Source organism: Alligator mississippiensis, chromosome 13 (genome assembly GCF_030867095.1).
Source record: "Alligator mississippiensis isolate rAllMis1 chromosome 13, rAllMis1, whole genome shotgun sequence".
NCBI lineage: Eukaryota > Metazoa > Chordata > Crocodylia > Alligatoridae > Alligator > Alligator mississippiensis.
In genome coordinates this window covers 8,301,981-8,325,679 of record NC_081836.1, presented here as the reverse complement: position 1 = coordinate 8,325,679, position 23,699 = coordinate 8,301,981, and the positions used below count along the sequence as shown (strand labels likewise).

The following is a 23,699-nucleotide window of genomic DNA, read 5'->3' as shown; positions in this document are numbered from 1 at the left end:
CTGGTAGGGGCAGTATCTGGAGGAGAGGAGAGCTGTAGGATGGGACCTTCTCTAAAATAGCACGCAATGTTATAGCGATGCCCCCACCCCGCTGTCATTGCATGAATTCTAATGACAATACGGACATCCTTTGTTAGGATGAAAAGTGCTGTATAAGAGCTCGGAATTAATCATCATATTCACCATTTCATGCTTTTTATTGCAGAGATGGAAATACGCCCCAATGGGCTTGTGTAAGTTCTCTTTATTAGCGAATCTCCTTACTAATGATGATTTGAGCAATAGGAACTAGAAAGCACCTGCGGTGCATTGCCTCAGAGGTGAGAAAGTAGTTTTACCCAAAAGTACCCTCTTTATTTGCAAAGCATTCAGTGATTCTCCTAAGTAACAGTTATGTCATGCATGCTGCATTGCACAGACATGTGTCCGTATATAATATACGGCATGTGCAACTAAATGCAGTATGCATGATTCTGCATGTCACTACGAGATGAGGTGTGAGCATTTTGTAGCCGTAAATGCCCATTTTACGTGTAAAATCACATAGCTCTGCATATTCTGCATGTATGCACACAGACACCTTTCACAAAGGAGCACAAGGACATACACACTCCAGACACACATGAATAATAAAGCACTTTCTAAAGGTGATGATCCCTGTGTCTCTGTAACCCCTCTTTGTGCAGACACACTGCAGACATCATGACCCCGTGAGCACAGACAGGTTCTGCAGGCAAACCCAGCCAAACACATTCCTATACAGCATCCACAGACAGACCTGGAAGAGTCCAATTGACAGCCCTTTTGTTTCTATTCCTGCCTGCAGAGGCATGGAGCCCCCACTCTCCAACTGGCTGGGAGAAAGATGCTCAGAGACCTTCAAATTGTGCACAGGGTGCCAAACCCATTCAATTCTCCAAAGTACTAACTCGCCTCCCCCACCGGCACAGGGAGAACCAGTCCTGCTAACACCGCTAACTTCTCCAAAGCTCCCGCACGCTCTCTCCCTCAGCCAAATGCCCCTCCAGACCAAGCTCCTTACCAGGAGGTACTCGAGCCTGCCGAAAATCTTCATGCCGCCAGCTGTGAGGGGGATGCTCTGATGCTCCAGCCAAAGGAGTGGGGAGCTGCTGTGTGCGTCTCCTTAGATCACTCTCTAAAGCAGCCTCTGCGGTTGGCAGGCAAGGAAGGAGGGATTCTTTTTTTTTCCCTTCCCTTCTCCTCTCCCCTCCTCCTCCTTTTTTGGGTGGCTGCAAGCGCTGCCGTTGGCTCCTGTCAAAGCAGGGACACTGGGCGGGGGAAGCGTGCTGGACTCTAGGGACCACCTGCCTGGCCCCTCCTCGTGCTTCCCATTCACAGTCAATCAGCTTAGAGCAAGGGCTAATTATCATACAGCTGTCACTGTGGGATGGGGGAAGCCAACAAAGACAGAGCAAAGTTGACAGGGGGAGCCTATGTCCCTTGACCTCAGTGCAGCCAGGCTTCAAAGGACTTGGCATGCTTCTGGAAGGAGCCACGTTCCCCCTGCCCCAAATCACGGGACCCCTCCCCAGGAAAGAGGAGCCACCCATTGGCCCATGGAGGCTAGCATGCTCAGCCCGGGCCCTGGCATGCTGGCGTGCTAAAAGTGCCATATGGCCAACTGGTTTATTAGTTACTGTCCCTACTTAATCAAGCAGACAGCACTGCCCTGATGTGGATGCCTGCCCTCACCCACGCGAGGGACAGCATGTGCTCCCCACACAGCCCTTCAGCCAGGAGGTGAATTAAGAGGCTATAAGGCAATGTCTATATACTTCCTATTTTCTCATCCTACCTGGGTAACTCTTAGTTTCTTAGAGAGGGGGGACAGGAGGACAAGCTCATGGTTAACATACCAGGTGAGCACACAAGAGGCCTGGCTCTATGGCATGGACTCGCTCTGTAAATTCAGGCAAGTCATTTAATCGCTCCGGGCCTCAGTTTTCCCATCAGTAAAATGGAGAATGGCAATAAGTCTTCCCTTCTATGCAGGATGGTTGCCAGGCTGCAGCGTGCTTTGAGGCCCTCCAACCAAGGGCACTAGGGACAGGGCCAAAAATTCCTTATGACTGGTAATTATGCTTATTACTTATTACGCTTAAGAAAAAAATGCACAAATTCATTTTACTTGTGGCTTAAAACAAATCTGAACTCCAGTCTGCCCCAAGAGAGCTGCCAGGGCAGTATCACACTGTGTCCCCAGCCTCTGCTCTCCTTTAAATGTCATACTTTCCCCTTGCGCACCCATGTGCACGCAGCAAATGCAGAGCAGCCCATCAGCCCCTTGTCAAAGCTCTCCTCTTCTCTTTTCTTACCATATTGGAAAGTTTGAAAAGGTTTGCTCCCAACCACAAGCATCCAGACTCTTCCCCGCCCTCTGTGCTTGCATTTTATTGGGATCCTTTCTGTTTAAGTCAGGCTTGTTTTCAGGGAAGATGTGAAACAGCAAATGGAGCTTGTCAGAGAGGTGGGGTGGGTAGCAGGGAGGGCAATGGTTACAATAACAAAGGCAGCTTGAAATGATAGCCACCCTGGGACTCCTCACAAAAGGTGACAGATGCCCCTGGAGAGAGGAGGGGAAGAGGGATGGGGAAAAGGCACTGGAATAACAACAAAAAGAAAACAACCGGGGTCCATGCTCGATTTCTCCCCTGCCCCTGAGAATTTTTTTTCTGTTTTCTATGTTTTTGAGGGTGGGGGGAACCCTAAATTGAAACAGCAGCTCCTGCAAGCAAATGGGGTACTTAATGGGCCACTTTCTATGCCTCACCAAGCTGTTCATGGGTAATTCAATTAGTGCAGCACCATCATTAAAGCCATCCCCAGGGGAGGCCCATAGCATATTATTTTAAGATTGGATTCCCGCTCCTCCTGCCACAGCCCACCTCGCACTATATTGCTGGGGAAGGTACCAGGAGGGGGATAAATGATATTGCTGCTTATCTTTCCAGTGTGAAGTGCAATCATGGGTGCCCAAAGCTTTGCAGAAGGGTGGGGAATAAATCAGACAGGCTCCACAGCTGGCTGTAGCTCAGTGTCCAACAGCATTGCTGCAGTGTTTGGAGGCTCTTATGGTATGATGCCATCCTATTTTTCTCTTGCATCCAAGCCTAAGCATGGCATATGCAAAGACATGCAGGAGTAACCGCCTCCTCTAACTGCACTTCATCTGCAGATATCAGAGCTTTGCACAGAAGTGGATAAGCATCACCTTTTCTGCTTTCCGAGTAGGGAAACTGAGGAACAGAGCTGGTTAGAGCAGGGGATGGCAATCAGTGACAGCTGAGAACAAACCCCTCTCTCGACACCCAGGCCAGCCCAAGGTCTATTTTTGGACTGTTTCCTGCACCAAAATCATAAAGTGTACTGTAGGCCATATCCTATTCCCTACCTCATTTAAATCTACATCCAATACAGCCACAATACTCTCAGCACAACCTGCTATCAGCACTTCCCGAATGCCCAGGAAGACAGGCTGGTCCCTTCACACAAAGCATACACAGGCACCAGCTTACTGGTACCAGTGGCCTTGAAAATGGAACTCATGTCTGCCCAGAGTGAGCACTGGGCTGGGGCTGTCAGATCCGGGGTTTCTCTCTAGCTCAGCATGGGGGTAACATTGTGTGGCTCCCTATAACAGTGCAGGATGGGGAGAATGACCCATCCTAAGCTCCAGTAGAGGTGTTCCACTGTTTATCACAAGGCGACCTGCATAAGAAGCTAAGGCAGTGGGCAATTCTGTGTCCAGTTTCCACCCCCGCTACAGAAAGGATGTGGACAAATTGGAGAGAGTCCAGTGAAGGGCAACAAAAATGGTTGTGGGGCTGGGGGACATGACTTGTGAGGAGAGGCTGGGCTTATTTAGTCTGGAGAAGAGAAGACTGAGAGGGAATTTAATAGCAGCCTTCAGCTCCCTGCAGTGGGGTTCAAAAGATGGAGCTGGTCTGTTCTCAGTGGGGACAGATGACAGAACAAGGAGCAATGGGCTCAATTTGCAGCAAGAGAGGTTTAGGTTAGAAATTAGAAAAAACCCTTTACTAGGAGAGTAGTGAAGCACTGGACCAGGTTACCCAGAGAGGTTGTGGAGTCTCCATCCTTGGAGGTTTAAGACCCGGCTAGACAAAGCCTTGGCTGGGATGATCTAGTTGGGGCTGGTCCTGCTTTGAGCTGGGGGTTGGACTAGATGTGACCTCCTGAGGTCCCTTCCAACCTTCATTTTCTATGATTCTGTGTATTGAGATCTGGTGTTGAATAACTGCCTCCTCCCCACCTTTAAGCCTGACCCCTAGTAACCCCACAGCACTTCCCTAGCAGAGAAGTTGTGTGCAAAGTGCTTTATTTTAAATGCATTGCATTAGAGAGACCCCCCGTGCTCTACTGGATGAAGTCATCACTCCTGTGTAATGCCCCAGGGAACAGAAGGCTCACAAATGAATCCCCCCTCCCTTTCTCCACTCCCCCCTACCTCCCATAGGGCAATTAGGCAAAAGGAGCATGTGCACAGGCCGATACTCAGGAAACACTTGTCAGTAGCCTTCGAATTCTGTTACACTTTCAGCTCCTGGGGCATGATGTTCTCCAGAGAGAGCATTACAAAAAGAAAGCCAAGAAAGCACTCCACGTTTTGTTCCTGTCGAGGAGCACCAGTCTGCACGACTGCCTGGATGGACCTGCAATGATCGATGAACTCCACGCCCTGCACAGCTGCTGCTTCTCCGCTGTCTACATTTCTTGAATCCGTTCCTGTTTCCTGCAGCTCCGAAGCATCACCTGCAGCCCACAGGGAAGTTCTGGCAGGTACAATGGGGTTTCTAGGTTTGACTCTGAATGGGCCCAGATGGCACGAATATTTCCAGCGCATCTCTCGTGTTGCTTTCAAAGAAAACCAGGAATGGACTCATGCTATGGAAATCAAGCCAGGGTTTCCAGTGCTCAGGACTGCATCTGACTATGAGTCTGGACCTTCAGAAGGAAGCAAAATAGGGACCTGCTTCTAAATTCACATTTTGAATCCTGCTGCTGCTGGTGGAGTTTAGGGACTGGATCTCTGGGCTGGACCCATCGCAGCTAAAAGGCAGCTAATTTGATTTCTCAACCCATAAAGATGATACTAAGCAAAGTTTGTCCATGCAAACTTCTCTCACTTGGACTGGGGTGAGGGGCTGAGGTTCACACCTCCAGTAGTTTGATTTCCAAAGTGAGCAATCTGGGCTTTCCCCAACTGCAGGAGGAAACCAGAGGTAGGATGAAACTACCCATTTTAGTACCACACGCAAGCCTTCTTAGAGAACAAAGCACATTTGGATCTGGGAATTTAGTTTGGCCAACTATATGGAGGGAAAACCAGGATCTAAGGGGTCTAGTTTGGATCCTTCTAATCACCAGATTTCCCCCCTGGTGTGTTACCTGTTGTCCTGCTTTCCATTTGGCAATTCCTGCTAATGCCACAGGACTCTGAGTGGTCTGTAGCTGTAGCTCCGGCCCTGGAGAGAATGACTAGCCCTCAAATACCATCTGCCAGCAAGCTGCCAAGTTAAATCCTGCCCAATTTCTCTGCTGCACAGTGGATTAAAAGGAGCCATCAGACTTTCTCACTCTCATTTTGCTACTCAGTTCGGCTGCAGATTATCTCACTTTGAAGGCATTTCCTTAATCTCATCAGAAAAGGGTCTTTAATTCCCTGGCCTCACTGTTGTCTTCCCCTGTGGAAGAGGACCAGAGTGCACCAGAAGAAAAAAGCCTTACTGGCTCATCTGCCTGTACTGAGGGGATAGGATGAGCTGCCATAAGCAATGGCAAGTCTTGTGCAGGGCCTGCTCTCTGCAATGTTAGTGCCAGGAGGGGGTACAAGGGCAGACAAAATGCAGGCACTGGCCATGATGGCAGGTGCTATGGCTCACGAACAGGAAAGGGCCTTGTGGCCAAGCTCACTTCTCTTCCAGCACCAAGCCCCCCAGTGTGGTGCACACCCTTTGTCAGGCATATACAACACAGAAAGGATTCTCCTTGCTGAACTTAAGTCTGGATTTTGACTCAGATATAGGGCCTGTAGACTGATGCCTTTCCCGGCTAGCAAACTGAGGTTTCCCCATGCACTGCACCCCATATCCCTGGCACACTGGTATACCTGGGGCCCAAGCCCATCAGTCTTCCCTGAAACACCCTGATGGGCAACAAGCAGCAGTACCTAAGGATTGCCGAGCTCCACAAGCACAGACAGGAGACCCACCAGCTGCTTTGCCCACCCTGTCCTTTTGAGTAGTTTGCAAGGTTTCTTTTGTGAAAGAAAATGCATTGAGCCAACAAGGTGACGGAGGCAGAAGCGCGTGCTGTAGCAGAGAGATCGGTGGAGCAAAAGGATGGGGAAAGATATGCTTCCTAATTCCAGCTGACGCAGAGCAGGGCGAGCCCTAGACTGGTTAATTATTGATTTTTGTGACTGAGGACGCTCTTCCACTCAGCAGGAAGAAGCAGACAGACACACTGCTGCCTTTCAGCTACCTCCGCTGTCACCCGGAGAGCTGAGGCTTGGTGGGCATAGGTGAAAAGAGCAGGAGGAGGTGTCCATGGTCCTGAGCCCTGCGATCCCTCTGGAGAGGGAAGATCAGGAGAAGCAAGTTGCTCTGCACTATCTCCTTTTGTGGACACCCTTCCTGCACCCACCTCTGTAGAAAGAAGCTTACTCCACTTTGTAGGCAAGACCTTCATTATCAGGGCAAAACACATCAACTGTGGTCCTGTATGCCCCACTCCTAAAATTCTCGTGTTCGTGGGACATGCTAGATAGAGCAGGCCTGGTGAGACCCAGGAAGAGCACGGGTATGTACCATGCAAACCTTGCCCATACTTCTATACCCTGTTCTGCAGTCCTGACTAGCCACATCATTCATCATTGCAGTCCTAAGTTCCTCTCAGGGCACCTCAGCCCTCAGCTAGGAAAGCTTCCAGGCCTATAACTCTCCCAATGCACCTCATTCCTCAATCGCAGCACACCTCGCTTTGGTCAGGCACAGTTAGACTTTTAAAGCTATTAGAGATGTAGATAGATGCCTAGTGTACATAGCTTCAATTCAGTCCTGCTCAGGGCTCCCCTGCTATGCCAGCATGCCAACTCTTTTGAGTCAAAATGACTCAAAAGTTGGAATAGAGATAAACCCACATGGATGTTTTATTTAGAGAATGAAAGTCCACTAGGGATTAGGGTGAAACTACTGAATTCAACTGCAATTGTCCTTGGAAATGAAGTGTCCAGAAGTGACGAGCTGGTGCACTGATGGGCAGGGCCATGATCAAATCCAATTGCCAGCATCTTTCCAAAAGCAGGAGACAGATGTGACTGTATGCAACTATTTCTACAGCTCATGACAGGAAACAAGCAAGCTCTTTAAGACACCACAGTACAGCGTATGTGTACTTACCTGCAGGAGAGTCTGGAGGAGGCACATCCATAATTGGTGATGAAGAGAGAAAAGAAGAGAGAAAACACATTACTTAACAGTTCTGCCCAGTTCACATTTGACATCATTCAGGAGTAAAAGGATTTAAGGGCCATATTTTCCCCAAAACTGTGTCTCATGAAGGCCTCAGACGGGTCTATTTGATTTTGGAAATTTGATTTTGGACCTGACCAGGAATATGTGAATGCAAATCCAAAAGGCAGGGCTGAAGCTGCTTTTGGAGGTCAGTCCTGAAGCTCCAGCAGTAGTATGAAGCAACAGCTTCTGATTTGGTTTTCCCTAGCCTTGCAGAGCAATGAACTAGCTGCAAAGGCAGGAGATGTTATATACTCTGCAAAAGGCCACAGGAAACCTTTGCTAGAAGAAAATGGAGGCTGAGGCAGACTGGTTTATCCCTTCCTGTGGGATCCTTTGTCCCTACAATTAGTTGAGAATGAGTTATCCAAAATCCTGGTGCAAGACTGGAACCAATAGCTGGCAGGCCACGAATCAGGAGTTCTTCCAGCTGGAACAGCCTGGGCTGTATCAAAGCTAACAGGCACTAAACATGACATGGTTGCCTACAACCCTGATGCAACAGCTGAGGGCTGAATCTGACAACTTAAAGGTGCCTTTCAGCCTTGTGTCCCATGTTCCTCTGGCTGCAGATGAGTTTCTCTGGATTACTTTGATACAAATGGGAATGGAAGATGGCCCAGTGGGATTCCAACCGCCCTGGGGTACATGTGCCATATGCACTGATTTCCATGGGGCCGTTCAGACACCCATAAAATCAAGCAGACTTTGGCATGGTATCACTTCAAATGCCTGGTTCATGTGAAGTCTTTCCAGTTCAGCCTGCTCTGGGACTACAGGAAGCACAGAGCCCAGACTTTGCTCGGGCAGTAAAAGACAGGACTCCATCTTCACACGTCCCTCAAGAGGCCCCTCTGCAGGAGATACGTCCTGCACTCTCCCTTCCCTGCCTGCCAAAGGCCTTGTACGACCCTCTTCCTCCCGCACGTGGAGAAAATCAATGTCAAGTTTTGTCTCAGTTTTAGCCGGGCATCTTCATTCAGACACCTCTGGGAAGTGCAAAGGAAGCAATCTGCATGGGCCCCAGGGAGTGAGAGAGAAGCAGACCCTGCTGGCTCCCCACAACTCTGCAATCTCCTGGCTATACCTCTTCCAAGGGAAACAGCAGATTTGTGTTAGAAACGTTGCTCCAAGGACCTCCTCCACCCCCTTCCTCCTTGGAGACATAATGACCTGGATGGGCCCAACCTCCATGTTCTCCCTGTTACATATCATTCCCTGTTCTGCTAGCTACTTTTGATCCAGGTAACACACAGGGGGAAATTACCTCTGAAGCCATGCCACTCAGGGCTCTGGCCATGTCACAGGGATAATCCTAGTTGTCCCTCAGAAAGGAGACTTCCAAGGAAAATGGAAAGAATGAACTCGTTAAGTCCCGGGAGGGAATTCTTCCCTCTTAATCAACAGCAAACTACCACTCCAGCAGGAATCTCAGGGGAACCGTGCATATACTGTTGGAAATAGGTTGTTTTTCCTTTGGCTTGCTATGGGGCAAAAGTACATCTGTGCAGACACTGGAAGCTGCTAGAAAGGGGTGTCTTTCCGATCAGATGGACCTCTGAGGTCCTGGCCAGTCAGGGAAGGACCTTGCCATAAGAAGGATGCTTCCCCCAGGTGTCCAGCCACATTTGAATTCAGACCTCCCCATCACTGACTCGGTGCATGACCCTGCACTAGTCACTTAGACTTCTGCATCTCTAGGGTCGCCCCGTGTTGACTGGCAGCTCACAGAGACTTTGTCAGCCTTAGCAATCCATGTCTGGGAAGGACTCTGAAATCTGCAGATAGGAGGTGCTGAGAAAAGGTAGAGAGTAAAGGGAGAGAGTGAACTTTTGAAAAAGGCAGGAAGTTTTTACAGTGAATGCCAGTTTCTGATGGGTCCTCTGCTGAAGGGGTTCACTTCAAACACGTCCATCCATCCACTGCCACATGTACCCCTCTTTCTCCTTCTCCCCACCCCTCGTGCAATCGTATTGTGAAAGTCAGCTTGGTGCCTCAAATCCCTGCATCTGTCTGGAGGACATGGCTTAAATAGCTGTGCTCTGCTCCATTGGGCAGGGTGTAGAGAAATCTGATTAGCAAGCAAGAAAGCTCCCTGGAAGCTGGGAATCCCTCCTACGGGAGGGAAGTGAGATGTGGCAGTACAGCCTGCCTCCCCTTCTCACAACCCATTAAGCTAACTGTGATCTCCATGTGAATGAAGAAAGGGCCCTGAAGTCGGCTCAGCCCTCAGGGAACAAATGGCTCCATGCATGCATTTGTCAGCTAGCTGATTTAAAAGGGGGCGCTGACCATCTGGTGGAGCTGGGCAGTGAGGCGAGCTGCCTGGTGGAGAAAGGCGGAGGGGAAAGGCGGCAGGGGGGAAGAAGGAAGCCGGCTGGACAGATGTGTGAGCAGAGAGGGAAGCGTCAGGAGGGCTGGGCCGCCTCTGCAGCAGCTGCAGCTTGCAGGCCTCACCAGACACTCCTCCCAGTTCACTCCGACTCACCCAAGGGCAGGCAGAGAAGGGCAAGGAGACAATGTGTGAGACAAGAGCAGGAGGGGGAGAGACTCTAGCTGCAACTGCTCTCCAAGCCCAAAGGCAGTTTCATGGCACGGTCTTGGCCTGCTTGTTGAGACTGTTTTAATGCAGGAATGAATGGTGATAACATGCACTGGGAACAGCCCCATGCTCTCAGAGACCTCAGTGCATCTCCCAGACATGGGCACCAGTGAGGGGAAGAAGCATCCCAGGGTAGGGGAAACTGAGGCAGGTAGAGGGTTTAAAATGGGTCAGTCACAGAGTTGGGAAAAGAGTCCTGATTCCTTTCTGCTCAAAATCCCAGGTCATGCTCCCAGTCTGCAAACTAGGATAGTCTTGGCTGTGAACGCCCCATATTCACTTGCTACGACCTACCTCCCCGACACTCACTGCACCCCCATTTCAAACTGAGCTTTGCAACATAGCTGCAGCAGGGTCTCACGCCCGATCACGTGGTGCTGAACCATGCTGACATATCTCCGCACCCACGGGGGTACTACCCTCACATCGCTAACCCCTCTTTGCAGCAGCTGCTGCCCTCCCTGCACTCCCGGGCTGGTTAGGACTGCCTCAGCCAGGCCTCCCGAGGTGCTGCGACCTCTCACTTCTCCCTGTCTGATAGGAAGCTGTGTCCTCTCTTGGGTCCCCTCATGCCAGCTCGCAGCCCAGGACTCACCCTCTGCTGTATCAGTGCATGCTTGTGCTCCATCTCCCTCTTCTCCACAGCAGAGTCAATCACCAGCTGGTCCAGCTGAAAGAAAGGAGGAGAAAACCAGATGGAAAATTCAGCCGATCGTTCCCGCTAGGGCGCCAGCGGCCATCGCTGCTGCTTCTCCTCCCTTGGGAAGACACCCGCCCACCCAATCACCTTAGTCGCCGGAAGCAATGGAGCGAAGTGAAGCTGCATTCAGGTGGGCACTGAGGGCTGGCGCAGCACTTAGCTCACCACCCTGGCTCATCCGACAGCGAGGGATTCAGTGTAATGCTCTGTCATCTCCCTGATTAATGGGAGCTCCTTAACCTAAAGCACTGAGACTTGATCCTGTGGCACAGAGCTGGGAGCAAACTTTATCGATCACATCTGCACCACCCCACAGCCTTCTCAACCCCGGCAGTCCTGTCCCAGCATCAGCCGAGTTCAGAATAGGATTGGAGATGGGCCGTCTGGGGGAAATATCCTTTCTCCAGTCAGGACTCAGGGATGTTTCCAATCCCAGATCCTATCTTGAGGCAGGGAAGATATAATGCAAAAAAACCCCAGGGTGAGGTATGCTTTTATGTCTGGGAGGTCTGCCCAGCCCCAGATGGCCTGTGGACCTGATGGTCCAGTTCAGTGAGCAAGACATACCCAGTCTGATTTAATTAAGGTTGACCTCTTGGCAGAAGGATCCCTGTGGTGGCCATATAGCTGGCAAACACAGGCTCCTGAGCATTGCTCTCCTGGAGCTACCTGGCACCTGGGTTTAAAGGAGGAAGTCTTTCGTGGCAAAGGGTTTCTGAGCTGACAATAGGGACAAACGAAAGATCCCTGCCCCTGCAACCTCCTCACCTCAGTGGCTAGTTTCTTCATGTAGGGATCAAGTTCATGAAGAAGGCTGTATCCCTGCTGGAAAAAAGTGTACTGGGCTTGCATGAAAGACAGCATCTGAGGGTAGGAAACAAAGCACAGAGTCAGACGTGAAGTAGAGAGATGAGCTCTCAGCAGATCCCAGCGCCTGAGGTGCAGGCCACCTTTTCACACCACTGCAGTGCCAGCCTCAGCTCTGGCCTAGAGCATCAGCCTGCGTGGAGACGGCTCTCTTGGAAGGAGCTATCTTTCGAAGACCGAGTTCCTCCCTCCCTCCCCCAGGTCCAAATGAATCCCAATAGTCACGCTGAGGACTTCCATGTGTTACACCCCAGACAAATCCCATTTTCAGCAGGGTCTCTTCCACGCTATGCACAAAGGAGATACTTTCTCGAGAAATAGTATGTTTTTGTGATTCATAAACCAGACCAGAACCCGGCTGCTACCCCTGGTACTGCCCCAGACTCCCTGTAAGTCATGTGCTCTCTCCACACTTGTGTAAAATAGAGAAAATAATACACCCTCCCTAACAGGAATACTGTGCAGGGAAGGGAACTGTCTGCAGGGTGCTACAGCACCATGACAATGATAGCTATATAAGCACTTCTGGAGAATATACCATGTCAATTTTGCCCTTAACCATCTCTTTCCAAGGCTTAGATATATAACCTCTCTCTCTAGACCCCATCTCATCCCTTTCTGCCTTCCTGCACTCCCTTTTTGTCCTGTCTTCATATCACAGACCTTGCTAAGCTTACAGGCATGCCCCACTGTGAGCCCACAGAGATAACAGCATCGGTGTCACTCATCCCTGACAGCCCTCATCCTTCCAGTACACTGAGTGGCTTTTGTTTTTTCATGATCTGCTATTGTAAAAACACCCTGCAGCCCACATCAGCTGCCCTGCCAGTGTCAAAGAAACTACATTATCTCCATGCTAGGGGTGCCTCAGATGTGTGTTTGCCTACACAGGATTGAACATGGAGGCCTGCATATCGTGAAGTCAGCCACGTCAGTATGGTCAACTTAATAGGGCTCTTACCGCATCCAGTATTTCAAATTTCTTCTTAGCCTGTAGCACATTGATCTGTAAGGGAATAGAGACAAGGATGTTAGCAATCCGCATCAGCCCAGGAGCTACGTACTGTCAGCAGTACCCCTCGCAATGCAATCCAAATAAAACCCGTGTTCAAAACGATGATGATCATCATCATCATTTAAAGGACTTAGCTAAACTGCTCAGACTCTGTCTTCTAAGTGATTTAGGGTCATTTGAAGATGCTGCCCAGTGTGTAAGCACAGGTGGTCAAAACTGCTGAGTATTGCTCAATGTCAAGTAGATGGGAAGCCATGGGATGGCTAATGTTTGGGCTCCAGTTTGCTAGCACATCACTCCTCATTAGCCATTGCTAAGCCAGCCAAGGAATCAGCTTGCACAGTGCCTGCCCAGGGACCCTGCTCCTAAAGTTTATTAATACCATATTGTGGTTTACAAAGGAAACTGTTTCAGTAACATCAGTGACAGCCTGAGAGCCCTGGAGACTCCTCAGAGCAGAGGCTGCTGCCATTCAGGCTCCCCCATCATGGTCCCCAACGTAGTTAGGTCTCAGAACGGAAAAGCAGTCCTTAGGTCCTTTTTGGTTCTGCCTTCCCTGTGTTTTCACAGCCGGAGAAGCACTACAGCACCACCGTGTGATAACATGAGAGTACCACTCCTGAGATGTGCTGTACAGCTGCAAAGTCTGCCTGCAAAATACACTGCGCTGGGTCTAGAGCTTTGCCATCCTTGTGCTCCATCGACAGGTGCCCAGCAAAGGGATTCAAGAGCAGGCTGTAACATCTCTCAGCCTGGAGAATGAAAACTTGATCAGGAAAATCCCAGCTTTAATCCCCGTTACAAACAACGGGGAAACATGCAGCAGGTTACAGCCACGATGCCCTTCTTAGCTTTGTAGACCTGCCTTACATTACAAATGAAAGATGCTTAGTAGGTCTTCAACTGACTCCACATGGAACCTAATCAAGAAATTACTCCTTATTTTAGAAAGACGAATGGCCTCTCCCCATAAAAGGCACAAGGACTGGGATCGTAGAGGATGAAAAGTATACAGGACGAGGTATAAATCCAAGCTAGCATTCAGCTGCACTATGCAATGATCTCTCTAGGGAGCACTAGTGGTTCACAAGAAACCAGTTATCAAAATCATGTGCGCAGGACTGCTGCAAAGCTCATTGGTCAGCGGATGAGTTTAAATGCTACAAGAAGCAGTAAACTCTTCCGACTGCTAGTCCTGGATCAAGGCTCAGGAGATGAAGAATGCCTCTGCAATTGAAAATAAAAATAAATCAGGGAGCAGAGTGTAAGAGGCTGCCAAGTGACTTGGGATAGCATCATTTTAAAAATAAAAAATAAATTGCATGCAGTTATATAATGCCTTCCCCTTGGATCCCATGGGCAAGTCTGGGAAGTCTTACAAGTGCTGTAATTAGCACTAAAGAGACTGTCAAATGTAGCAGAAGGTTTCTATGGGGTTTCAGCTGTCAGTGTCATGAACAATATGTTACCATGACAGCTGCAAAATAGGTCCCAGAGTGTTAATAACTCATTTATAAATATGGCACCAGTTAGCATAGACAGCACTGTACTGGAGTAACTAAGACTAGGTGCCAGGCAGAGGGTACTGGTAATACTTTTGCTGGGTTTGGAGCAGAAGGACTGTTCCCTCCTACGGCCAGATTCAGTGTAGTGTGGACCTGCCTGCTCCTTCTGGATCTGGTTTATCTGTAGTAAAGGTATGAGATACATTAGCAAACAGGCAATGGGCTGGATTCTGCATGATGTCCTAGCTCCTTTGTGCCACCTGAGCAAGGCTCTTCTCTTTTTCCCTGTGTATTGGAAAATGAGGTTAAGGTGGGTTTCTTGGGAGTCATCTTCCCTTGCTACGCCAATGGTGGTATATCTGAGCTATGGCCAGGATGCTTAGAGTGCCTGGATACAAGCCGCCTTCTAGCATCTAAATACCAATCAATAAAATGATAAACCTTTTCCATTTCATTCCTGTGATCCTGAACAGATGCAAAAGGAACCCTGTGCCACTTCATTTGCCTGTGCCTATTTTGGGTTTAAATTGCTACATCCCTGTGGAACTGACCCAGAAACCTCACTGATCCACAGTAGTGGAGCTCTCCTCCTGCATCAGCATTAGAAAGAGGAATATGACACAGGAAATTCTTCCTTGTGACCTTGCCAGTGAACACAGCTGCATTTATCTCTAAATCCTAGAAGCTGAAAGAACTACAATCCCCCAAGGTTAGCAAAGCATGCATAATTTACAGTTAAAGGGATAGAGTCCTTTTTCTATGTGCCGCTGATTCACAGCATAAGAGGATGTGACATCATACATAGACTATCTCATGATCAGGCAGAAGGTGCTGGCAGATGGTCTCAATTTGGTACTGCGGAGAGTAAGAGCTAGTGGAGTGGCACATAGATCAATATTCACACTGAATGTGTGCACTTCCTTGCCTGGAAGAAGGGTCCCAAAGTTGGGTGTTAAAATCTGCAAATGATGCAAAAAAACCTTGGCTACCAGAGGGGCTAATTGTTGGGACAATAACTATGCACTCTCAGGGGAGATTTTAATGCTAAAAAGAGCTTAATTCAAAGGATATGTTTTAATTTTTCTTTATAGGAAATAATGGTGACATTTACTGTTTTAGCTAGACTGTCGTGTTTAGCAATGGCATGAGCATACTCATGTGTGCTTCATGCATATGCACATTTAAACACACATGTGCTTGCACACATATGTGTCTGCACACATACGCATATCTATCTACAAGAATATCTATATACATTTGCACAGAGGTTTTCCTTAAGGAAACAACACAAACAGGGCTGCACTATAACATGCCATCAAAATGTGGAGGTGGAAAGCACTCAAAAGAGTTGTCCCTCTTGTTCTTGCTTTGGAGAATTACACAGCCCTGTTTTGCAAGCCCCCCCTGGAGATACCTCCTGTGGCAGAGACCCTGAGAGGAACCTGCCGGCTCTCCTGTCTTCTCTGTATGGGAAATTTGCAACATTTCCAACCCATCAGTGGCCCGTTACAGCTGCCTCACAAGGAAGTCTGCCCCAGCAAAGCTTACCCCAGTTTCCAGCCAGGATAAAGTATATGATGTGGTCAGACCAGGGTATACAATTAAAGGATGCAGGGAGCAGCGATGGGATCTAGTGCAAATTGTGACTTTCTGCTTGGAGTTTGAAGTAGTCCAGTGACACTAGGGTCCAAAAGTGGGGTATAACAACCATGAGACTGGGTCCCAGGTCTGTTTAACTGGTCTCACTGCCATCTGAGGCCCAAGGTTTAATGCTGGACAACTTCAAGATCAGGTGCTATTTCAGACCCAGATATTGGACTATCCTTTCTTGCATCCCCCCAAAGATGTTTCCCTACTCTCAGCTTCTGAATGCCCAGCATTCATCCCCTGGGTCCTGCAGTCAGGAGGAGCGTAGGGGCAGGCAGCTCAAGCTCACCTGTAACACATAGTCTAAGGCCAGGTGTCGAAAGCACTTCCTGGTGATGGTCAGGGTGCCCGTTGCTTCCTCCACTTCATGGGGCTTGTGCCGTGGAGCCTGCGCATTCTTCACCAGAGAGATTTCCATGTCCTCTCGCACCTTGTCAAACTGCTTCTTCGTTTCCTTGAACTTCCGAACGTCACTGAAACACAGGGAGGAAGAGAACGATGGGAACGAGCATTGCATTACAACCATGCAGGGCAATTATGGAAGCAGCATTAGGACAAAACCAGGTCAGATATTTCTGGGAGAACCACATCTTGACTTAATTTGCACCGTAGTCTGTGTGCCCAGATCACTATTATTCTGTATTATACCCAGAGCAAGCAAAAGGAGATTCTGCCCCAAGCGTAACTCTTTGATGTGGCTGCCAACCAATGGCACTGCACCTTAAACTGGGTGTAGAGAGTAGAGATGGGATCAAGTGCAAATTGCAGCTCTCGAAACACTGAGGAACATCACCAAAGACAACACCACAGAAGCTATCCAAGCAGCATCCGACCTTAATGATGTTCTCTGATAGCCCTCAGGACAAGAAGCAGGATATTTTACAACCTGCTTCATATGAAATAAAGGCCATTTCAAAGATGGTCCTGTATTTGAGCCGAGGAAAACAGCATGAAGCCAGTTGTGCGTGATCATTATGAATCAATGCCTAGCACACACGTACTGGCCATTCTTGTATGTCCTCTGATGTGCTGGAGAGTGGGTGGGTCTGTCCTGAGTATTAAAAAAGTAAAAGTTTGATTCTTCAGATTCTTTTGCCCCCTACAATGTTCTCAATAGCCATGTTGAGAGAGAGGCAATCTACCCTGAGAACTTTATGAATTAATATTAGTGCTTACAGACCACAATCAAGATCAGAGCCCTCTGTGCTAAGGACTATACAGACATATGCCAGAGGGTCCTCTAGATATCTTCAAATTGAAATCTACTCAATTAAAAAAAAAAGGTCATAAATGATCACAAAGCTTTAGGACCCTACAGCATTCCAGCCAGCATTTGCCATTGTATCAGCTTTTCCTGATTTTTTAAAAGTATATATCTTCCCCGTAGGTTTAAGAAAGACACACAAATAGCAGAGGACAAATTAATCCTTAGTATCCAGGCAACAATGAATGAGCTAAGTCACCTTCACTGATGTGACTCAAGATAATACATCTCAGAGATGTATTATCTTGTGTTGCATTTAAGTCAGCTCTGCTCCACGTGCGTGTGTACGCTCTGACAGTTAAGTTGACTTTAAAAAGTTAAGCCAGCTTAACTGTCAGAAAGTTAGTACATGTGTACACACCCAGAATGACTACAAAGAAATCGATTTAGGGTTCCCTTCCTAAGCTGGATGGGAGATTGACTTGGAGCTTCATGACCACAAAGTAAATTAAGACAATTTAAACGCCAAACTCAAGTTCCATGGAAGTCAGAGGTGACACGCTGATTGATGCTATCTTGCATCACTGACCCAAATCACTCGGTTCACTATTGCCCTGTACCTTGTGGCAGAATTTACATCCGTGCAAACAAGATGCAAAATGGATGCTAGCATTTAAGGAGGTTGGATTTTACCCTACGCTGATGTAAATAGTGATATTAAGCACTGCAAAATCAAGTCCAAAGAGCAGAAGTCAGCCCTATTGTCAGTGCCTGTGTGTAGGTATAGTTGTGTTACATGAATACAGAAGACAGCAGGCTTAGTGAGGGGTCAAGTGCATGTTTAGCAGTGATTTTAAGGAGCTGGAGAGGATTAGATCTCTTAAGGGTTAACCTGCCTGCAGCCAGGAATTTCATAACACTGTGGTTGCAACCCTTGGCACCTGTATCTTTACCCTTTCACTGGGCTTAGCTGCCTTTTACTTCTTTTCACTAGCCCCTGCATCTCTCTCATTAATACCAGGGAACGTCACATGAGTAAATCACTGCTACACTGTGCTGGAAGTGGATTGTTTCATGCACGAGACAAGGGGAGAAAATGCTCCTGTCTAGCACGCAAATGACCGTGGTGCATTTATACATGGTGTGTGCATATATTTATGTAGGCTGTCTATACTGAGATATACATTATGCTTTGTTCCAGTGGCCGAGCCTGGGAGTTTCTGCACTCCCCATCAAGATTAAAAATGGGGAATGAAAGGATGGGGCACCCTCTAACGTAGCTAAGTACAGTGGAGTGGTACCAAAGCAAGGGAGCTCTTGAAATGCTGTAGGGTTGAGTGGCACCAGGAAGTCAAGCTGCATGACATTGGTGAGCAACTGCTGTCCAGCCAGGTTCAAATAAGCTCATCGGTGCCCTGCACACTGGAACTGCTCAAAACACATGTGTGCCCACACACAACCTGTTATTCCCCTTGATTGCTCTCTTCCTCTGTCCTATAAACATGTGCATATATACATCTGTTGAATTTCAAGTGCCACAAGTGTCTCCTTCTGAAAGCAAACCCTCCTTGATTTTAAATGCATGCCCCCAATCAGAAGATGGATTCTCATTACCACAACTGCCAGGCTCTTGCTCCTGGGCTTGGCGTGGCCAAGTGGTATGGGGATCTCACCCATCCAGCAGCTGGGGCCTGGCCTTCTCCTTAGCTATTAATCTGGCTGTCATCCAGCTCCCTCCTGAATAGTAATGCTAAAAATTAACTGACTGGCTTTGAGCCGCATCCCCTGCCCCCCCCACCATGAATCGTAGCAAAGAAGAAAACAAGGAGAAAGCAGATGGTGTCTCTCCACACAGCTGCACAGGGCTTGTTGGGTACTCAGCCACAGTTCAATTAACATGCGGCAGCCAAACAGAGGGTTTCAGCTGGCCTGGTGGAAGGTGGCAGAGTGACTCATTTGGTTCAAGAGAGCCAGCCGGAGTCGGTATCTGGGCAGTCGGCCCGGGACTGCAGGAGGGGAAGCTTTTCCGGTACTTCTGGGGGCACTCAGGGCTGGGAGGGCAGGAAATCAGGGGGGGTTCCTAGTTTGCAGCCAGAGGTAAGCTAATGGATGCCTGTACATATTAAATCAGGACAGGAGTCCCTGGAGGAGAATGGTGGGCTGATCTTTGGGATGGGAGACCTTGCATCAGTCTAGGAGGCTCCCCATTATTCACCTCCAAGAAATTCCTGATTCTCCTGCCAAACCCATCTCACAACAATATTTCTAGCCAACTCAGGTGTCTTTCAACCCATGACTGCTTAGCAACATACTCCTTCCCCTGCTTCCATCCAAGCTTCAGTCATCCCACCCACATGCCTGCACCCACCCCGGTTCCTGTGGGAGGCTATCGGGGATGATGAGAGGGGTGGATCTCTGGACCGCAGAGCCTGAAGGTGAGGTCATGAGTGGTGAGGGGAAGCAGAGGGTGTTTCCATCTCCTACTGCTCCCTTGCATTTCTGGCAAACAGCTTAGAAAGGACCGTGTGTTGGAGAGCATGGAGAGGGGGAATGAAAGCCTGTCCTGTTACAGGTGGCTTTCCAGTCTAGCCAAGCTGAGTGATGACTGGGATGAGTTGTCGCTCTCTGATGGCAGGCCAATGGCTGGTGCAAAAGGAGCTTGGCAGGTCACCACTACCTATCACAAAAAACACGGGCAGGATTGTCAGCTCAGTTCTTGGACTGGTGCTATTCAATGTCTTCATCAGTGACTTGGATGAGGGCATGGAGAGCACCCCGTCCAAGTTTGCAGATGATACCAAATTATGGGGCAAATTTACCACACCAGAGGGTAGGGAACGGATCCAGGTGGATCTGGACAGGTTAGAAAAATGGGCAGAATGAAATGCAGTTCAACAAAGACAAGTGCAAAGTGCTGCACCGGGACCAAAAGGCCCACCAACACACTTACAGGCTGGGGGATGACCTTCTCAGAGGCACAGCAGCGGAGAGGGATCTTGGTGTCATGGTTGACTCCAAGATGAACATGAGTCGTCAATGTGACGAAGTGATCAACAAGGATAGCCACACTTTATCATGCATTAGCAGATGCAGGACGAACAGGTCCAGGGAGGTGATGCTTCCCCTCTGTGCAGCACTGGCCAGGCCATGGTTGGAGTACTGCATCCAGTTTTGGGTGCCGCACTTCAAGAGGGATGCGGACAATCTTGAGAGGGTCCAGAGGAGGACACTCGTACGGTTAGGGGCCCGCAAGCAAGGTCCTATGAGGAGAGACTGAGGGACCTGGATCTCTTCATCCTTCGCAAGAGAAGGCTGAGAGGTGATCTTGTGGCCGCCTATAAATTCATCGGGGCGGGCAGCAAGGAATAGGAGCTGCTCTATTTACTAGGGCAGCCCCTGGAGTAACTAGAGCAATGGCCACAGATTGACAGAGAACAGATTTAGGTTGGACATTAGAAAGAACTTCTTAACGGTGAGGGCTGCCAGAATCTGGAACGGGTCCCAAGGGAGGAGGTGCTCTCCCCTACCCTGGGGGTCTTCAAGAGGAGACTGGACAAGCACCTAGCTGGGGTCATCTGACCCCAGCGCTCTCTCCTGCCCAGGGCAGGGGTCGGACTTGATGACCCACTGACGTCCCTTCCAACCCTAACATCTATGAATCTATGATTGTCCCTAACCTGCCCCCTCACCAGAGCTAGAGCAACCATAGAGTGAATGGTCCAGGGGGACTGATCTCTCCTCTCATCCCTGGGAAAAGCTCCTTCCCGTGGTGATGGAGACATTCATGGGGCAGTACCCTGTCCCTGGCAGGGTCCATGTTGGGCCTGAGTTGAGTAAGCAGAGGCGCCTTTAGCCTCCATGGCTTTGTGGTATGGAGGGCTGGTTAGAGGATGAACAGCACCTGATAGGAGGGGTACGACCAAGCTGCTAACATTGCTTTGTTCCCTTTCTCAGCCAAGAAATTTCAGTCGCAGCTCTGGGGACTGATTTTAAATGATCCCAGTGGAAGACCCATTTCAGATACACAACCCCAGCAATCCACAGATCAAAGGTCCAGGCCCCATGCGTGCAGGGACTGGTGGGCACGTGCGAGGGAATAATGCAGACACAATGAAATGGGAACGGCCCCCAAATGAAGGTGAAATTCCCTTTTCCGGCTGCCAGGGCTTAAGCAGATTAAATCTGAGCTCATCAGATAAATGATTAGAGAGGGGGAATGGGAGAGCTCAGAGAGGGGTCATTGCTGGGTTTCCCCTCCCTTCCCTACACCAAACTACCCACCGCTGCTGAAGGATTCGCACTTAATTACCCGTTCCCATGGAAACCAGCTCCCTCTTAGCTGAAGGCCTCCATTGCCTCTCTGACCTATATTCAGCTGATTTGGGATCTCACGCTGCACTTGGTACCTGCCCTTGGGGAGCAAAAGCTCTCAGAGGAGACACTTTAATGTAGAGGGAGCAAGGAAAGCCTAGAAAGGCCACGGGAAGCGTGTTCCCCTCCCAACGGAGGAGCAAATTACTAAGCAGAGGAGCAAGACCAAGTGGTTGCCTGGCTTTGGGTTATACTGCATTTTATAAGAGCTCGGGATATCCAGTGCCAAGGACCACCCTCTTAGGGCTTCAGGTCAGGCCTGGATTTGAGGGTACAAACATGCACATGAGATTTCAGACCACACTGCCGTGGCTAATCTCCGATACAGAGGAAAGCCAATTCCTCCACAGATAGAAAGAGCCATGGCTCTGCCTGCCAATGTATGGGCCAGTTCACTGGCTGTTTAGTAATGCAGAATCACCAAAGGTCCCAGGCGTGGCTAGGGAGCCAGTGTGATTTTGGGAAGCTTAGTGACACAGCTGGATTTGGAGGTGAAGTCATTTGCGGAGGGCTGTCCCCGCATGGATTTTGGAAGATGCATTAATCTAGATCAGTAGTTTTCAACCTGTGGTCCGCGGACCCCTGGGCATCTGCAGACTATGTCTAAGGGGTCTGAGAAAGATGACTGCGATCAATCAAAAGTATGTGACTAACCCACATTTACCCTTCAAAGGGGTCCACAACCCCGTTCAAAATGTTTTAAGGGTCTGCAAATGAAAGAAGGTCGAAAACCACTGATCTGGATCATTAACTAAACTGCCACTGAATCTCATCCAGGACAGCAGAAAGCCCATCTTTACAGAGGCATGGTGTTGCATCCAGGTGCACAGCTCTGAATTTCTGGGGTCTATCAGCAGTGGGTGTAGTAACAGGGGTTGGTGTGGACACGGACCTGAACTTCCCTGAAGACTTGGGGCATGTTCACAGAGGAGCTTTGCTTCATGTCTGGCATTAAATATGAAATTAGGGAAAAAGGATGTGCATAGCACCTAGACCTAGCAGATCCCATGCAAGGTCAAGGTGAGATGAGAGCGCAATTACTGGTGTCACCCCACCCTCACAAGTCAGATTCATGGTTTCTTCCCATTGGAGACACCTTTGTCCCCATGCAGGGCCTTGACTGCGTATGCAGCCAGTGTGCTGCAGATCTCCTGTCCATCACAGATATGCAGGGTCAGTAGTTCATCGAGAAGCCCCAGGTGGGCTGGAAAGATGGGTACTCACTCTTTCACAAAGTTGTGCAGTTGTTGCCGGACAGACCTCTGAGCCTGGTCAAAAAGGATCTGAGAGAGAAGAGAGAAAAGGTCATAAAGAATAAAAACAGGGAACTTTCCCCATCCTGAAGTGACTGCACAGCTCTGAGAGGATCAACTGCCCTGGCGTGATGGTTTTCCACTCTGCCAGTGCTATAGGGGAGGTTGAGGCTTAATTCTGCCTAAGAGCCCAGCTCAGCTCTTGGGCTCAGGAGGACGCCTCACTTTTACTTGGGAAACACGGGTTTGATCCTCAGCCCACTTCTGCTGACTCAAGGACACTGTGCCATGCAGGGCATCTGCACAGCCTCCCACACAAAGAACAATGCAGAGGTAACAGCTTCTGGGTGCCAGCCGTCAGCGCGAGGGTGGAAAGCAAGAGCATGTCCTCGGCAAAGCTGGCTTGTTGGCTCCCCCATTTATGCAAATGTATTGGGTGCCCTGAGTAATCTTTGGAGAAGCAAGGTGGCATTGCACAGACGGACAGCAGACCCCGAGCTGCTGCGTCTGGCTATGCGGAGGGAAACAGGTTGGCTCCCCAGAGGCACTGACTCCAATCCTGACCGGGAGAGTCAGAAAGTGCTCTCTAGGATGCTGAGTGGTGGGACACTGGCCTGCTGCCTGACGTGACCACAGTCAATTTTGGACTAATAGCATTCAAGGCTCCCTCAGCAGAAGCCTTCTGCATTCTCCCTCCCAGGATCCAGTGAAGGTCATGCCATGTCCCCAAGACAGCGTGTCTTAACATGCACACACCCAGGGCTCCCCAGCTTTTGCAGAAAGGGGTCACTTGTACCCGTGCTTTCCTTAGGAGCTTGAGTTTCAAAAGGTGCCTCCAGGGGTGCAGGTTGTAGCCGTGCTGATCTAAGGACACAGGCAGACAAGGTTCTTTGGATGAATCTGATCTCTTTTATTAGACCAACTTGAACAGTTGGGGAAAAAAAATCTTAAATTCGAAAGCTTGCTAAGAAAAGAATTCCCA

At 49.2% G+C, this 23,699-nt stretch overlaps 1 protein-coding gene across 1 annotated transcript in view; it reads right to left on the bottom strand.

The window, feature by feature from the left end:
• Positions 1-23,699, bottom strand: part of ACAP3 (ArfGAP with coiled-coil, ankyrin repeat and PH domains 3) — a 153,070-nt gene that overhangs the window by 29,774 nt on the left and 99,597 nt on the right. Inside the window, exons 5-10 of the mRNA XM_014610109.3 lie at positions 22,689-22,747; positions 16,179-16,362; positions 12,684-12,728; positions 11,624-11,719; positions 10,751-10,825; positions 7,440-7,451 (exon numbers count right to left, since the gene is read on the bottom strand). Of these exons, the coding sequence (XP_014465595.1) occupies positions 7,440-7,451; positions 10,751-10,825; positions 11,624-11,719; positions 12,684-12,728; positions 16,179-16,362; positions 22,689-22,747 (471 nt within the window). The remainder of the gene's footprint in view (positions 1-7,439; positions 7,452-10,750; positions 10,826-11,623; positions 11,720-12,683; positions 12,729-16,178; positions 16,363-22,688; positions 22,748-23,699) is intronic.